Consider the following 18,549-nt stretch of genomic DNA (forward strand, 5'->3'; position numbering starts at 1 on the left):
CAGCCCCAGCCTGTTCAGCCTGTCCCTATAGCTCAAATCCTCTGCCATATGGTCCTATGATCTGTACTGTGAGGTAACAACTATCAGAGAAGACACCGTACATAACCAGATACTCCACATCAGATAATGTCCCAACTCTGTTTCAAATCTGTGACAGAATATTGCAAACCTTGCTGGTATACATCTGACCATTAGGTACCACCATTCTATTTGAGTTTTAAAGTTGGTAAGTACAAACGTGGTCTGGCTTCTTCAGGAGCCAGAAAGGTGACAAAAAATGATGTAAATCGACTGTCAGATATAATAGGCACTTTCAAAAAGGGAATTGGATATATAACTTGAAAAGGTAAAATTTGCAGGTCTGATGGGAAACAGCCCATGGTGGAGAATGGGACTAATTAGACAGCTCTTTGAAAGAGCTGAACTCAGTCATAATGGGTCAGTGGCCTCCTTTTGTGCTGTAAGATTTGATGATTTGCTTTTAAATTATCAAAGGAAACAGCAACGGCTTGAAATACACAAGGTTGCGCTTGAAAGCCAATTAAAGACATGGGTTGGACTGTGTAAGTGGTCGCTGTGCCTAACTTTCTTAAGGTGGCCTTATCCACATCTGGAAAAACCTGGAGAGGGAGCACAGTTTAGTCACTTGAGTAAATCTGTGACCAAAGGGCCCCAGAGGGGCTGGAAACTGGGGAAGATATTGTTATCTAATTATTTCTTTTTAATGGCTAAGTTCCTTATGAGTTGAACTCGTGCAAAAGGGAGCAGTTTTATTTGGCCTTTGCACTAATGATATTGGGGAAAGTGGCATTATTTTATTCTCTACTCTTTGATTGTAGATGAGGAGGAGGGGGAGGTGAGGTCATTTAAAGCAGGACAAATGTTGCTTGCATATATGGCACTTTAACACATCCCTCCCTGAGAGGGAAGTCTGTGTGGTTTTCAATTCTTGTTTTGCCTATTTTTAAAAATGTTTGTTCAGTGTTCACTTATCTTGTAGGACTGGGCTATGATGAAGTGTCTCACCAGCAACAGTTGCTTGTTGATTCTTTTACAAGTGTTGCATGTTTCCAGTATTTCTACTTTCTGTCTCTAATTTGAATGTGCATTAACTAGGCTGCCATGGACAATCTCAAAATCATCTGTGACAACAACTTGGAATTATGAAGGAGTTTTGACAGAGAGACGCTTCCAAGAGGTGCAGGAAACAAAGATGACCAGCCTGCAAAGGAAGAATGATCAACGAGGTGGGTTCTAATGAGAGCCTGAGAGGAGGAGGGGGAGGTGAGGTGGAAGAGAGATTTAGAAAGCGAATTCTAACATGTGGCACAAAAAAAGTAGCTGGTGGCTCACCTGTCAATGGCAGGTCTAGAGAAGTGCACAAAGTATATGAGTCTACATTCACATGGCTGGAGAGCTGAAGGCTAGGTGTATTGTAGGAGAAAGTGAGGACTGCAGATGCTGGAGATCAGAGCTGAAAACGTGTTGCTGGAAAAGCGCAGCAGGTCAGGCAGCATCCAAGGAGCAGGAGAATCGATGTTTCGGGCATGAGCTGTGGAGGAGGTTACAGAGAAAGGGAAGACTAGTCTGATTTTAAAAAAATGTTTACATAGATGTATCACTGACAAGGACAACATTTGTTATCTATCCCTGTTGGTAGATAGCCGGGAGAATTACTTTCTTGAACCCCTGCAATCCATCTATTATAGGGTCACTCATAGTTTGTTGAAGATAAAATTCCTGAATTTTGACTTAGCAATTGCGAAGGACAGTGACACAGTTCCAAGTCAGGATAATGTGTGGCTAGGAAGGGAATGTGCAGTTGACGGGCTGTTCTCATATATCTGCTGTCTTTTCCTTTTTGATGATTGAAGGTGATTGTTTTAAAAGGTGTTGTCGATGGTCTCCTTCCTATCGGAAAGATATTGTGAAATTTGAAAGGGTTCAGAAAAGATTTACAAGGATGTTGCCAGGGTTGGAGGATCTGAGCTACAGGGAGAGGCTGAACAGGCTGGGGCTGTTTTCCCTGGAGCGTCGGAGGCTGTGGGGTGACCTTATAGAGGTTTACAAAATTATGAGGGGCATGGATAGGATAAATAGGCAAAGTTTCTTCCCTGGAATCGGGGAGTCCAGAACTAGAGGGCATAGGTTTAGGGTGAGAGGGGAAAGATATAAAAGAGACCTAAGGGGCAACTTTTTCACGCAGAGGGTGGTACATGTATGGAATGAGCTGCCAGATGATGTGGTGGAGGCTGGTACAATTGCAACATTTAAGAGGCATCTGGATGGGTATATGAATAGGAAGGGTTTGGAGGGATATAGGCCGGGTGCTGGCAAGTGAGACTAGATTGGGTTGGGATATCTGGTTGGCATGGACAGGTTGGACCGAAGGGTCTGTTTCCATGCTGTATATCTCTATGACTCTATGAAAGAGCCTTGGCAGTATGCTGCAGTACATTTTGTAGATGGCTCACACTGTGCTTCATTGGTGAGGGAGTGAATGTTGAAGGTGCTGGGTGGGGTCCTGGTCATTGGGCTCTAGAATTTACAGAGTAAGGAGCTGAACGTTTTGCTATCTATGGTGGAATGAAGAGATTGGGAGTTATGTCAGAGATGTTGGCGGGTTTAGAGTTAGAGAATACTCTGGGGTCAGTGAAAGGCTGAAAATACAAATGATTTGAACACAAGAAAACAATGTTAAAAGTGTAACATTGTCATTCCAGGTGCCAATGTAAATCAAATAGTGCCGGAAGTGAGGACTGAAAAGGTTAGAATACAGGTAGCATTATAGATTGTTTCATATTGAAGATCTAAAATTATGTTTAATGTAAAACAAAGTTGTACTATGGTAGAAATATAAACAAAAACTATTGAAAAACACTCAGTGGATCTGGCAGCAGTTGTGGAGAAAGAAATACAGTTCATGGATCAAGACCTCTTATCACCTTTTGTACAGCTTTGCTCTGCAGTGCTTTGTGGGTTTTTTTTACACAAGAGTTCATTTACACAATGTTTTATTCCCATTGAGGACAGATTGGTTCTGGTCTTGCTCTTTGCACCCTTACTCTACATTCTAGCTCTGTCTCACTTTTCTAACCTAAGTTATATTCCAGCATAAAGTAACACCTGAACAATTTCAGAGACTACCACCTAGAATGTGATTCTTTGCTGAATTGGTTGGTATGTTATTAAACATCGTCAATCGTTTCGTGCAATTACATTAAAATGAATTTTTTGGAAATACACTACTCTTTGGGTGACTTACAATGTAGCTCCATTAGTGTCACACCAGGAGTGAAATGTTTAAAGAATGAAGACAAATTCACAAACATCCAAGTGAAGTGTGCTCTCAATCGAGCACATACCGATGCCATTCAATGTTATTATTTAATTCTTCTTTGAGACCCCTCCCTGTCTGATTGAAGCTAACTACAAAATTGGAAAAAAAATTAAGAGCTCCCATGTTTTCAAGGAGACTTCAGACCAATACACATACCAACAACCAGCTCTGAATATCCTGCTCACATTTCGACTGTTATGACAAATTGCATCACAGCTGCTGAAATGGCTTACAACAACCTAAAACAATTAACCACATTCTTATTTAAAACCATCTACGACTTTCTTAACCAAAGTAAATTCAACCCATCTCCCAATGTTAAGCAATCAATTTTTAAACATTCATTCACAGGATGTGGGCATCGCTGGCTGGATTGGCATTTATTAGTAATCCCTAATTGCCCTTTGCAAGATGTTGATGAGCTGCGTTCTTGAACCATTGTAATCCTTGGGCCATAGGGATACCCAAACTGTTGTGAGGAAGGGAGTTCCAGGATTTTGATCCAAGGACAGTGAAGGAACGATTATAAAGTTCAAAGGCAGGACATTGTGTGGTCTACAGGGAAATTTGCAGAAGGTGATGTTACCATGCACCTGCTGCCTTTGCCCTTCTCAATGGTGGAGGTCACCAGTTTGGGTGAAGCAGTTAAAGGAGCCTTGTGAGTTTCTGGTACACATTATTCCCACTCTATGAAGGTGGTGGACAGCATGTCAATCAAGGGGTCAGCTTTGTATTGGATGGTGTTGAGCTTCTTGATTGTTGTTGGACATGCATGAGTCTCCAAGTGAAGTACGTTCTATCACATCCCTGTCCATTGTAAATAATGGACAGGCTTCATAAAGTCAAGGGGTGCAACTCTCTGCAGAATTTCCAGCCTCTGATCTGCTTTGGTACCTATAGTTCTTATATGGTTGGCCCAGTTCAGTTTATGCTCAATGGTAGCCCTCTCCCCAGGATCTGAATACACATCTTTGATGTGTACTAATACCAAAAACTAATCAGTTCTTCCTTGGGTCATATCTTATTGTTATACCAAATTTTGTTGAAATCTACTCTTTTTTAAAAAGATGTACTGTTTGCAGGCAAACATCGAGGTGCAAAAAGATTTACATACTTCCAGTAGCAGGAGTAAAATAAAAGGTACAATATTGCTGATTCTAGGGAATGGAATCACGAACAGAAATCCCTGGAAACAGTCAGGTAGTGCCTGTCCTACATTTTGAAGAAGGGACACAATCTGAAGTGATAAACTCCTCTCCTCAAATTTCTCCAAAGATGCTGCCTGACCTGCCTGTTCCCTCTAAGCTGCGCATGTGCGAGACCACGCAGTAATCAGGAATGCACCATGCAGGGGACAAGAAGGCCTTGTAGGTTGCACGTAAGCATAGCAATCTTAAAGGGGCCACGCAGTGCAAGGAAAAGGCTGCACACAGCAAAGGGAAAGTCGAGGGAACATGCAGTATTTGTAGCATTTCCCTTTTTTAAAGACTGGTGTATCACAGGCTTGGGTGTAACAAGGTGCAAACTTCTGGAGTGTAAAGATTGCAAATTGAAAGGAAAATCTAGCAAACAGGTTAATCGGAAACTGTAATTAAGGCATTGTTGTAATTAAGGCAGATCAGTGTGAGACCCGAATATGATGTGCGTTGTCTATTTTTGTGTTGATCGTTTTAATTTTTATTTACAATGTTCAAATCTGTTCCCAGAATTTCAAATTTATCACTGTTTTCTTCCTTGCGTCTCCAGAGCCAGAATTGGACAGTGTACTCAAGTTGCATTCTCAAAAGACAATGCAGGAGCTTTTTTTTTTAAAAAGCCTTTCTTGTACTTCTTGTGAGAATTTTTTTTTGATGGGACAGTGCAAAGACAGCATTACTCAGCCCAATATTGAAACCATATTTTATCTGAAACAAAATCAGACATTGCTGGAAAATCTTCGCAGGTCTGGCAGCATCTGTTGGAGAGAAAGCAGTTAACATTTCGGGTCCGATGACCCTTCTTCAGAACGTCACTGGACCAGAAATGTTAACTTTTCTTTCTCTCCACAGATGCTGCCAAACCTGCTGAGCTTCTCCAGCAATTTCTGGGTTTTTTTGTTTCTGATCTCCAGCATCCGCATCTTTGGTTTTCTTGTACCATATTGTACCTGTTCTGGAAGTATTGTCATAATCTTCTCTCCCTGTATGGAGCACCTCTTGCCTTTGCCCTTCAGGATGCAGAGAGGGTTAGAGTGAAGTTCAATAGAGACGTTCAAAATGATGAGGGGTTTTGATCATGTAGAGAGGATGAAATTATTGTAGCCGGCAGAAGGGTCAGCAACTGGGGGCACTGATGTAACATAATTGGCTAAAGATCTGAGGGGAAATTAGGATTAATTTGTGTACTGTTATGATCTGGAATGCACGGGCTCAAGGGACGGTGGAGGCAAAAACAAATGGTAATTGTTCAACAGTTGAAAAGATGCAAGAATGGAAAATGGTGGGGTGCTGCAGCAGTGAGCACTGCTGCCTCACAGTGCCAAGGACTCGGGTTCGATTCTAGTCTCGGGCGACTGTCTGTGGAGTTTGCACATCCTCCCCACAATCACCAAGATGTGCCGGTTAGGTGAGTTGGTTTAGGTGCATTAGTTAAGGGGAATGGGCCTGGGTAAGGTTACTCTTCAGTGGGCGGTGTGGCCCGAAGGGCCTGTTCCCACGCTGTAGGGAATCTAATCTAAAAAGGAATTTTGTAGTTAGTGGGGACTAATTCAACAGCTCTTTCAAAAAGTACAAATGAACTAACTGACCTCCTCAAGCCCTAAGATCATTCCCCATGTATATTACAGAACTGCTGCTGTCACTGGTGAAGGAAAGGGAGGGTACAAGAGGAGGAAAATAAAGCAAGATAGAGACACACCTGTATGTGCCCCCATCCCCGTGTCTCAGTGCACGCTAAATTCCAGTAATAATATCCCTATATGACTGGAACTGCTCAGCAGAGAGCAAGCGATTGAAAATTGCCAGGAAGATGGCAGCTCCAAGCTTGGGTTTTTGTGTGTTTAAATACTGAGGAATTATGTCCAAGTCAGGAGCATTCAATTGGCTCGCTTTTTACATTGAAAATAGAGCATCGTGTCAAAAGTTGCGGTTAAACAGAATAGATGCCTTATTATGGTTTGTGAATATTTATATTTCTATATACAAGCTACAATAAGACCACTATGATTACTCGCATTTTCTAAATGGGGGTGCAATACATGTATATAACTATATATCAACACACAGATACATAGATACTCAAATAAATAAATGCCAGCCACCCAGTGCGTGCGAGTGCACAGAACTGCTGTCAATTAAAACTCACGGAATTTTAAATTCGGAGTTTGAAATTCTGTACCAGACCCAGGAGGCGGGTGAGGGGGGTGGGGGAAGATTATGGACTGTTCATGTTGTGGTCCCAGACCGGGCGATGTGTTGCTGGGTCGGAAGCGATTCAACAGGAGGCACTAGTCTGTTATCCCAGCCACTGGAGATAGTCAGCTAAAAATCCAAGGACTAAAATCAGCAACCTGATACTGTGCTATAAAATAACATTTTACTGACCAGCCCCTCCCCCCTCCTCCGCGCACACTTAGAAATCACGAATTTGATACTTAATTACATCTTCGAAAGTATTAGTTTTCTTTGCCCCGTTTGAGCCCTGCTTCATTTCCCAGATGTTTATATTCGGATATCCAATGAATATCTCCTCAGCTCCTAAATCCTCCGAAAAATACACACGATGGACTGCTATTTCCATTTAATTGTACCCTTATATCATTTGTTGTATTACCTTTAACTGCGCAGTGGTAGAATGTGGGGACACTTTCGGGTGGGGGGTGGGGAAGAGGTGGTAAGCGGTTCTGGTCAGTTTCCTTGAAATGAGGAGGGGTTGGGGGGGGGTGGGGGCGGTAGTGGCGGATGTTGTGGTCAGTTTCCTTGTGCTGAACAGCGTTTTGATCAGTTTCCCTAGAGCGGGATGGAAGGGGTTTTTGGTCAGATTCCGGGGCTCGGGAAGCTGTTATGGTCCGCTTTCATGAGGGGGGTGGGGGTGGATGTTGTGGTCAGTTTCCGGGGGCATGGGGGTAGGGAGAAGGAATTGTGGTCAGTTTCATGCGGACGGGGAAGGGGTCACTTGCTCTGGAGGGGGAGGAGGTGGAGGTTGTGGTCAGTTTCCTGGAAAGGGGAGGGAGGGGGTTCTAGTCAATTCTCCTTGGGGCGGGAGGTGGGAGTGCTGTTGTGGTCAGTTTTGTTTGTGGGAGGGGGGAAAGGGTGTTGTGGTCAGATTTGTTTGTGGGAGGGTGTGAAAAGGGTGTTGTGGTCAGTTTTGTTTGTGGGAGGGTGTGAAAAGGGTGTTGTGGTCAGTTTTGTTTGTGGGAGGGAGTGGAAAGGGTGTTGTGGTCAGTTGTGTTGTGGGAAAGGGGTCGAAAGGGTGTTGTGATCAGTTTTGTTTGTGGGAAAGGGTGTTGTGGTCAGTTTTGTTTGTGGGAAAGGGGTGGAAAGGGTGTTGTGGTCAGTTTTGTTGTGGGAAAGGGGTGGAAAGGGTGTTGTGGTCAGTTTTGTTTGTGGGAGGGTGTGGAAAGGGTGTTGTGGTCAGTTTTGTTTGTGGGAAAGGGGTGGAAAGGGTGTTGTGGTCAGTTTTGTTTGTGGGAGGGGGTGGAAAGGGTGTTGTGGTCAGTTTTGTTGTGGGAAAGGGGTGGAAAGGGTGTTGTGGTCAGTTTTGTTTGTGGGAGGGTGTGGAAAGGGTGTTGTGGTCAGTTTTGTTGTGGGAAAGGGGTGGACAGGGTGTTGTGGTCAGTTTTGTTTGTGGGAGGGTGTGGAAAGGGTGTTGTGGTCAGTTTTGTTTGTGGGAGGGTGTGAAAAGGGTGTTGTGGTCAGTTTTGTTTGTGGGAGGGTGTGAAAAGGGTGTTGTGGTCAGTTTTGTTGTGGGAAAGGGGTCGAAAGGGTGTTGTGATCAGTTTTGTTTGTGGGAAAGGGTGTTGTGGTCAGTTTTGTTTGTGGGAAAGGGGTGGAAAGGGTGTTGTGGTCAGTTTTGTTGTGGGAAAGGGGTGGAAAGGGTGTTGTGGTCAGTTTTGTTTGTGGGAGGGTGTGGAAAGGGTGTTGTGGTCAGTTTTGTTGTGGGAAAGGGGTGGAAAGGGTGTTGTGGTCAGTTTTGTTTGTGGGAGGGTGTGGAAAGGGTGTTGTGGTCAGTTTTGTTTGTGGGAAAGGGGTGGAAAGGGTGTTGTGGTCAGTTTTGTTTGTGGGAGGGGGTGGAAAGGGTGTTGTGGTCAGTTTTGTTGTGGGAAAGGGGTGGAAAGGGTGTTGTGGTCAGTTTTGTTTGTGGGAGGGTGTGGAAAGGGTGTTGTGGTCAGTTTTGTTTGTGGGAAAGGGGTGGAAAGGGTGTTGTGGTCAGTTTTGTTTGTGGGAGGGGGTGGAAAGGGTGTTGTGGTCAGTTTTGTTTGTGGGAAAGGGGTGGAAAGGGTGTTGTGGTCAGTTTTGTTTGTGACAGAGGGTTGGAAAGGGTGTTGTGGTCAGTTTTGTTTGTGGGAAAGGGGTGGAAAGGGTGTTGTGGTCAGTTTTGTTTGTGACAGAGGGTTGGAAAGGGTGTTGTGGTCAGTTTTGTTGTGGGAAAGGGGTGGAAAGGGTGTTGTGGTCAGTTTTGTTTGTGACAGAGGGTTGGAAAGGGTGTTGTGGTCAGTTTTTTCTCGCGGAGAGGGGGAGGTATGTGCTGTTGTGGTACGTTCCCTGAGCTGAGGCGGGGGTGGAGGGGGGGGGTGGGTATGCTCGGTGTTTGTCGTGATGATTAAGGGAAGGGGGAGGGCGGACTCGGTGCTAGGGAGCTATCAGAACAGAACTCCGGAGAGGAGGGTGTTAATTCTCCGGGTGGCGTTGTCAGTTTTACCGGGGAAGGGGGGAGTGGAGAGAGGGTGGGCAGTCAGTTCTTTTTCTGGCTCCCAGTAGTCTGTTTGTAATTACATGGGGAGAGAGAATGAAGCGTTTGTTTCCCTGGATTCTCGGCCTGGCTGGAGTGACTCTCAGGGTCCGTCCTGAAACCGCACAATTCCAATTCCTGCTATTGTCCAGTCCTGGCACCCGCAGGAAATGGAGGAGCCGATAAGGCTTGACCTACAGAGAGTGGTCACTGGTCGGAACCTTTAAATATCCCACTGCTCTAATGAGCCCAGTGTAGAGGCAAAATGAACCTATTGGTTGTCGATATGGCCAGCTGATTGGCATTATTTCGATCGCTTTGTGTATTGATGTGAACACCAATCCGTGTTTAATAATAATGGCCATTAAATCCCTCATCTGTAACGGGGTAAATTCCCCAGATAACACCAGGACCCCTTAGTTTAATCGACCTGTGGACATTTCACCGATCAGTGCCCGGGAGGGATTTTTAGACTGTACCTTAATTCAAAAGAAAAATCCTTCCGTTTTTTAAACATTCGTGGCACCGAAATGAAGAGATATCTCGGCGCCAATAGGTCTGGCTAAACTTGTAAGTTTTAAACTCAAAGGACACTGCTTTGACTCCTGTGTCCTTCGCGACATTAACATGACAATGCCTTTCCCACCGCTTTACTCCGAGGTCAGAGTACAAGCTGTCGTTATTTCAGTTCGCCTCGTTTCATTCCCCTTGCCCATCATGATTTCTTCCGGCGAGATATTTATTTCTGAAGGTTTTATACACACGAGATGCAAGTCGATCTTGCTCATCTTGCTAAGTGACCCGAGTGTGTCCGGGTTATTTAAGGCCGCCCCCCCCACAATAGCCTGGAGTTGGGTTTCAGGGTTAGGCTAAACCCCACTCCAACTCTTCTTCACCAGCCAGGTCATACCCACCAACTCAACTCATTTTGTACAGTAAAGACACCGAATGACTCAACTTCGAGCACAAGTTAAATCCTTCACGATTCTACTCCTGCAGCAGTGGTGGGTTGCAGTAAATTGTTGCTTTCAGGAGAAATGTAAATGTTTTTTTGTAATGGGGGATTTTACCCAGATATAATATGCTTAACGCAATCATCTCGTCTGAACTTTACGCAATAAAATTGTCTACGACCTTTTCGGACAATATAATCCTCAAAGATTTCCGAGCACTTCCATTGTTTGGCAAAGTCGAATCGGTCTCCCACACACAGTCCACCCCACACTCGCTGACACCAACCTTATTGTACCCAGTTTCCCTCTTGTATACCGTTATAACCTCGGTGCGGGTGAGACTGAGACAGGAACGGAATTGAAACTTTTTTTTTGTTTTTGAGACATTTGGTCGGCGCCTGGGAGGTCTCGAGATGTAAAAGGAATGTGCCGTGAAGGTGGGGGGGGGGCTTATTGCAAATGACCTCGGTGAAGACTGACCACCTTGCAACCAAATGAACCCGGGTGAGGATCTCCCCTTGTCTTTTCCCTTCCCTCAATTCGCCCATCATGATTCCGCTGACAGGTAGTTTCTGGTGGTCATTGGCTAGTGATAGGGTTAGGATGGGGTTGGTATGTGAGAAGCTCCCGGCGAGTCTGTGTCTTTGTACGAGTGTGAGAGTGAGTGCGAGTGGATGTGTGTGTAACCTGAGCCCGGCGAGTTAATTTTCTCCCAGAGTTGCATCTAACCTGCGAGTTAGTCCTGACTGGAAAAACATCGAAGCTGGGTGAAGTGACCGATTAACAAAGGATTGCGCGATTTTCCCTTCCACTCCTATGAACCTATCGCAGTTTGCTTTTAAAAAAAGAACTTTGTGGCTGAACCTTATCCCGAGAACTGAGAAATACAAACCAGAAACAGATCCCAGTTCTTTTTTTAAAAAAAAGTCCAGTTCACAACTACCTTCCCCCCCCCCCCCCCCTTCCAAAAAAAAGCAAGGCTGTTTAATTCACACAATGTGTTTTCTCGCTTTTGGGATGGTCGATGAATCGAAATGTGCGATTTGTGATAGTTATTGATCCTGGGGAAGGTTTTAATTGGGAATCATGTGCACATGGTGAGAAACTGAAAGACACACAAGGTAGAGAGAGAGAGAGCGAGAGACTCAGTACCTGGAACTGACTGATATCTCGGTGAAATTTACAACAGCGGCAGTCCCAACAGCAATTTACCCATCTCTCATCTGGAGAACACAGCCAGACAGAGGCATTATCCCGGGATTAACACCGCCTGCCAAAATGGCCGAAGGTTTTTTTAAACTTTTTTTGGGAAAGGAGGAGGGCATGGTCATCGTATTCCCTCTCTCCGTTTGAATCGCTTCTTTTATGGTTATGTGTGTGTGTGTGGAGGGAGAGAGAGGGGGTGTGCGGGAGGGCGCTTGAGCTGCCCATTGTTTATCGCTCCTATTCTTCAACCCCACGGCACCCGCCCACCTTCATTCAGAGGGGAGGGGAGGGGAGGGGGGCATGTTTTGTATAGCTCCCATCCCTCTCACCACCCCCTTCCCTTTCACTTTAAGCGGCTTCCGAGACCTGCAGCAAGTTCCACGTTTTATAAATTGGAGGATTTACCACTGAAAGCCAGAGGTGTACTCGAGAGAGAGGGGGGCAACAAGCAGCAGTAAAATAGCACCTCAGGGTTGGAGGTGGTGCTCGACACCAGAATGGGATCCGTTTCTAATCAGCAATTTGGAGGTTCTGTATCTACTTGAAGGATTTTTTTTTTAAAGTCCTTTTATGTTTTTCCCAATGTTGATTGAATGGATTGTGTGTGAGAGAGGGAGAAAGATGCGGTTTGCGGGTATTAAGAATTTCAATCGCTAATTTTGCTTCCCCCCCCTCGTTATTTCTCGCCTGCACCAGGTTCCGGGAGAGGTACTGACCAGGAGCTCGGCGACTCTCCCAAGGCGAGCGTCTCTTTCGGTACCGGCCAGTGTAAATGGTTCAACGTTCGCATGGGATTCGGGTTCCTCTCCATGACTGCGAGGGATGGAGTCCCCCTCGAGTCACCGATCGATGTCTTTGTCCACCAGGTATGTGCACCGCCCGGCCGCCTGACCTGGTTCGGTGGGAATCGGTTCCCGGTTCCGAAACCACGTTTGCAATAACCCTGTGTCCTCCCTCACCCTCCAGTTTCACGCTCACTGTATCAGTTTCTACCTGTTCTCGCGTGCATCTGAATATTCGATGGGGTGGGGGTGGGGAAGAGTTTAAAATTTTTAATAGAATTTGGAAAGCGAACGTTAACTGGCACGGTCTGACTTAATGTGGTCAGGCGAGAGACTATGAAGACCACGTTGACGGGAACTGTTGTCAAGATTGGGGAACTCGGACGCAAAGAGGGAGTAAGTGGGAAACGAGATTCTCCCCGGAATCGAACATGTACCGACCGGGGGTGTGGGGGGGGGGGGTCCGTTTAACTTATTGATTTTTGCAGAGTCCAGTTTAGAGTCAAACTAACCATCGGGTTCCCCAAATCGGTCTCAATATCCCCACTGTGGGAAATTGAAGGACTGTATCTGAAGCACACAATGGGGGTAGTTACTGCGGTTTGTATCTCTGTGCAGAGTTGCTGAATACTCTCTCGGTGCTTTCTCTCGTTCTCTCCCTCTTAACCCCCCCCCCCCCCCCCCCTTTTTGACCCCTGATCCCCTGGTGTTGAGTGGGAGAGGTGCAGGGTTCCAACTGCTCTCAATGTGATTGTGACTGACCCAGAGCGGGCTCTTCAGTCCCGAGAGCCATAGATTGGCCCGATTGTAATGGAGAGTATTAAACAAAGTACAAAGGTAGCCTTTGGGGATTGAATCGTGGGTATCCCGGACTAGTAAATCACAGCAGCCCAGTGACGTCACCCGGCATTTCATTTCATTCATAAAAATCCTCGCAACTCTTAACCAGTTTCCAGAGTTGGGAATCACTTCAAGTAAGCCAAAACAATTCATTCTGACCGATTCTGACCGGCTCTGAGCAACTAGCAGCTTTCCCGATTGCTTTGTGTCATTAGCATTAAGCTTTATGTTGGAAAATGGGATCAAAATGTTTGTGGTGTTTAGGGAGGGTTCCGTGTTAGTCCCTCGCGTGAATTAATGTCAACATTAAGCAAGAGTTTGTAAAGCATGAAGCAGTCAATATGGACAAACACGGGGCCAGGAGGAATTGATACTCAGAAAACCCACTTGGTTAAATACTTTATCTAACAAAAGAGAAAGCCGCGTTTTTAATAGAATTGCAACGTCGAATGTAGTTTTGATACAGTAAGGATTAAATATCCCGTCCTGTGCGTTATACATCTGAAAATACAACTCCTCAGCCTGGCTCCTACTCAGATCCCAGATGGGGATGTGCAGTTGCAGGAACAAAGCTTACTGTAGAGCAAGGCTGTTCAGGGGGTGATTATAGGAGGCATTGCTTCATTCACCAGAGTAATATAAATCTGGATATTCTCGCCTTCTCGTGATCCGTGCAGACTTCTGATCTCCATACTGTAGAAAAACATCGAACCAGAGTGCGGGTCGGGTGGTGCAATAAAAGATCCACAAAATGATGCCAGAACAGAGACGATGCGCTTATCAGGAAAGGCTATACAGACCAGCGCTTTTCTCTCTCGAAAGGGGGTTGACCTAATAGAAACCTTTACAATTATGAAGGGTTTGATAGGGTCGAAATAGAGATGTTTCCACATCTAGTGGAAACAGAACTAAAGGTGTAAATAAATATAGTTACATAAGAAACATTGCAGAAAGAGATCATAAAATATTGATGTATTTGGGCTGAATGGTCCGTTTCTATGCTACAGGTTCTACTGTAGATTTTTGTTGTTTGTGTCAAGAAATCCACAGCAAGGCAAGATCCAGATCATCCATGAATTAAATTGATGGGAGCAGGCTGGAGGGCTGAAATGGAGTACTCCCGGTCAGAGATTGGCCCACTCCCACCCCCGCCCCCGCCCACGCCCACGCCCACACCCACGCCCACACCCATACCCATTAGATTTATAACATAATCTTCAAAAAATGCTCAAAAGCATCTCTTAGTAAGGAAATAGAAATTACCCTGAGCAGACGTTTTGCCCCAGTGCTGTGTGTTCATTTGAAAAGTGGATCAGGAATGAAGTTCCCTGAATTAACGAGTCAATTAGCAAAGCATTTTAACTGAGTTAAAAATCACACCTCACCAGGCTACAGTCCAACGGGTTTATTTGGAATCACTAGCTTTCAGAGCGTTGCTTCTTTATCAGGTGGTATATAGAGCAGAATCATAAGGCAAAGATTTTGTCTTCTGGTTCTGCTTCACCTGATAAAGAAGCAATGCTCTGAAAGCTAGTGATTCCAAATAAACCCGTTGGACTGTAGCCTGGTGTGGTGTGATTTTTAACTTTGTCCACTCCAGTCCAACTCTGGCACCTCCAAATCTTTTTAACTGGAGTTGTGTCGAAGGGAGGAGTCTATGCTTCTTGGAGTTCAGCCAAAGGATGGCTTGTATGTGGTAAATGGCTGATTAGCTTTTCATCTTTTTAGTTTTAAAAGATGCAGTGTGGGTTAAGCTAATTTATCTGTAGTTGTGGATATGGCGGGAGATTGTGTTCTAGAAGGAATTACTTGCATACACTTTGCAACCTTGACATCTTAAAGTGCTTCACAACCATTGAGTCTGTTTGGAAGTGTCATTTTGTTTCAACACTACACTGAAATGTTGGCCTGGATTAGGTGTTAAATCTTTGGAATAGGACTTGGACTCACAATGTTTTGAGGGAGATGAGAAGCCACTCAATGGATTGTGTCCATTGCCTAAGGGACATTTAGCATTATAGAGTCATAGAGATGTACAGCATGGAAACAGACACTTCGGTCTAACCCGTCCATGCCGACCAGATAACCCAACCCAATCTAGTCCCACCTGCCAGCACCCGGCCCATATCCCTCCAAATCCTTCCTATTCATATACCCATCCAAATGCCTCTTAAATGTTGCAATTGTACCAGCCTCCACCATATCCTCTGGATACACTTTTCCTTCTGAAGGTGCGAGCCTGGGATAAGTTGTGAAGAATCTCCCCAGTGCCTCCCAATCTCCCCAGTACCATTTACCACGACTTTTAGAAGGAATCAGCTTTTGGGGTTTTCAATTCAAATTCGGATAAAGCTGGCATTTAAAGCCTGCCCCCTCATTGCTGTCGAGAAAATGGAGTTGAGCATTTTTCTTGGAATTGCTTTTAGGGAGGGAATTCCAGGATTTTTGACCCAGTGACCATGACAGGATTGGTATTGTATATCTAAGTCAGGATGATCTGTGCCAGAGGGAAACTGGAGAAGGTGGTGTTAATTACTGATCATGTTTTGTTGGGTTTGGTATGTCACTGTAGAAACCTATAGACAGTGATTAGAGGGAATAAATGTTTGAGCTGTTGGATGAAGTGCTGGTCAAGCAGACTGCTTTGTCTTGAATGGTACCAGAAATTCCTAAGTGTTGTAGCTCCCTCCATATGAGGGGTGGGATAAAAAAGTATCATGGTGCTGCTGGTGCCTTGTAGGAAAGTGCTCAACCTCTGAGTTTCTCAAGGAACTCCTTCATTTATGACTGGTCCAGTTGAAGTCTGTGCAGCTAGTGTCCACTCCAACCTCACCACTAGGTTACATCCAAATGAGTAACATTTTCCTGAAGCCAGAAAGCAGGAAACACTAGTCCCTGCACAGTGGACTAAATGGGCCCCTCGATATGTCCCAACATCAGCGCAGTGACGCTAATAGCAATGATGCAAGCTATGACTTTGCATGATCTGCCCATCATAATATACTGGAATCCATCTGTGAAAAGGGCTGCACTATTCACCTATTCCTTGTTAACTGCAAGGTGCGTGATGGCACACTGAGGATCTGATGTTTTCTATAAAGGTAGTATGACAGTAAGGTAGCAAGGTGACCACATGAAACTTCATTGTCTGTCCTCACTCTGGATACCTGGCAGATCAAACTTCCAGGTCCATGGAATGCCACATAATACAAGGCAGCAAACAAGAAATATGACCACCAGCAGGACTGAGCCACCTGGGGTTTATAGTGTAACCACTGGGGCTTATTGCAAGATGAGTAATAGTGGCTGTGGCCCCTGAGCATGAGTTATATATAAGCCCTGTGTCCCATTACTCTGAGATGAGAAATGTGGCTGTTCCATTTAATGGAAAAGTTGCCCTATCAATAGGGTTGCCAATCCATGAGGATTGTCCCTGAAGTCTCTAAGAATTTATGATTAATCTCCTGAATACTGCTGCAAGCAAATTCGAGGGTGGGGGAGTACATTAAAAAGAATATGCATTTTCTTCAATTTCTTTGAACAGTTCTATTTCTTATTTCTAAAGATGTTGGAGATTGCAGCGGAAGGTGTGTGGGGGAAGGGTCAAAAGGATGTTTGACTTGTGGGTCGGTGGGGGGAAGCGGTTGGAAGGTCATGTGATGGAAGCTGTGGAAATTCATCAGGTCAGATTCGGTAACTTTAACTAGGAGCAACAAAAGTCATTTTAATGGTGGAGGACATTTAGGCAATTGCATGCAGCTTTCATGCAAAAGGTGCCTTTTTGCTAACTTCATGGTCTCATTCACTGCTAAGCACAACATTTGGTGTCAGCTTCATTGTGATTGTGATTGTTTCTCTCAGGAAGGCTCCAAATGGCTTATTTATTGCTCCAAATGCTCTGGTCTGGAACATCAAACAACATCACTGTGCCAGCTCCCATTTGTTTTCTTTTGAAGATGTTTGTTAAAGTTCGATATGCACGGAGTGCTTTCTCTTGTCAATCATTTCCCTTCCACCCCTTTTGCTATCTTGCCTTTTGCTTCTCTCTTGATAGAACACTGACTCTTGCTCTGTAAAGCAGATTTTCTGGAAAGAAAGACTTGCAGTTCTCTTGTCTTTTTCAAACTTCAGGACACAACACTAAATCAACAGTGAATTCATTTTGAAGTGTAGTTCATTATTGTAATGTGGGAAGTTTGGCATTGTGATAATCAGCAGATGATCTGTTTTAGTGATGGTCATTTGAGGGATATATATTGGCTAGACATCAGGGGGATTTTCCCTGGAGTGAGATATGCTACATCGATTCAAGTGGTCAGAGGGACTCGGTTTAATGCTACATCTGAGAGACAGTACAACATTCCCCTTGGCACTGATGCTACATCAGAGTGCCTTCTTCAGCAAAGCCTCTCTACTAGTGCAATTATCTCCCTCAGTAGTGACCCTTTCACAATGTCTCAGTGTGACCCTAAAATATTAACATAACTTTGACAGTACTGGCTGTCCAACAGTCTCTGTTCTGCACAGGATTAACAAGTCAGACTAAATAGACAAAGACACTAAACCATGAAGATGGTCAGACATCCTTCTTTATACTTCTCAGAAAGAACAACAGTGTTCAATCATATAGCCACTTAATGTAACAAAATGTCAAAAGACACCTGTGATGTAGGAATCAACCAAATTGAGCTAATAAGACTGGATCAAATCTTGCTGAAAAATAGGTCATCTTTTAAGGAAACTTTATTAAAGAAGTGGAGAAGGAGCTGGAGAGGATTCCAGATCTTGAGTACTAGATAAATGAAGGCACATCTGTCAATAGGGAAATGATGAAAATTAGAGACACCCGAATTGGATAAGTGCAGAGGTCTTGGACGCTATTGCAGTCAAGGGAAAGGATGTGGCTTCAGCAGGGTTTAAATATGAGGATGACAGTTTTTAAATCGAGGTATTGCTGACCTTTAAGCTGGTATAAATTAATGAGCACAGGGATGATAGGATTTCATGCATGTTTGGTTGTGAGAAGCAGATTTTTAGATTAGATTAAATTAGCTTCCTTACAGTGTGGAAACAGGCCCTTCGGCCCAACAAGTCCACACCGACCCGCCGAAGCGCAACCCACCCAGACCCATTCCCTTACATTTACCCCTTCACCTAACACTTCTGGATGAACTCTAGTTTCCCTTGCACTTTTTCAGTATTAACATTGTCTGAACTGCAGTGGAAAGGTCAGTGTAACTACAGTGTGTTTGGCAGAAAGTCTGAGGTAATTCAAAAGCAACGATTATGCAACTGGACTCGAGTGCTCTGATGGGCCAAACCGTGCCCTATTACAACATGAACATAGGCTGGAGGGCATCAAGCTCACCATTGAATGGAAAGGAAAGCTGAAAGAATGATTTGTGAGGGAGGAAGAGATGAAGAGAGAGGAAAGGAATAGAAGGACAAGAAAGGAGAGTGAGAAATGGAAGCAGACAAAATGGAGTGTGAACAAAAGGAT

General features: G+C 44.6%; 1 protein-coding gene across 6 annotated transcripts in view; it reads left to right on the top strand.

Moving 5' to 3' along the window:
* The window catches only part of LOC140453496 (protein lin-28 homolog A-like), a 137,766-nt gene that overhangs the window by 77,695 nt on the left and 41,522 nt on the right, over positions 1-18,549 (top strand). The window contains exons 1-2 of one of the 6 annotated variants that reach the window (XM_072548228.1): positions 1,131-1,247; positions 12,124-12,293. In XM_072548228.1, the coding sequence (XP_072404329.1) occupies positions 1,214-1,247; positions 12,124-12,293 (204 nt within the window). In that variant the 5' untranslated portion in view covers positions 1,131-1,213. Of the gene's footprint in view, positions 1-1,130; positions 1,248-10,674; positions 10,726-10,899; positions 10,989-11,253; positions 11,510-11,704; positions 11,956-12,123; positions 12,294-18,549 lie in introns of those variants that run through there. The other 5 variants (XM_072548231.1, XM_072548232.1, XM_072548230.1 and 2 more) reach the window with 5 other exon arrangements.

Source organism: Chiloscyllium punctatum, chromosome 27, assembly GCF_047496795.1.
Source record: "Chiloscyllium punctatum isolate Juve2018m chromosome 27, sChiPun1.3, whole genome shotgun sequence".
Classification (NCBI taxonomy): Eukaryota; Metazoa; Chordata; class Chondrichthyes; order Orectolobiformes; family Hemiscylliidae; genus Chiloscyllium; species Chiloscyllium punctatum.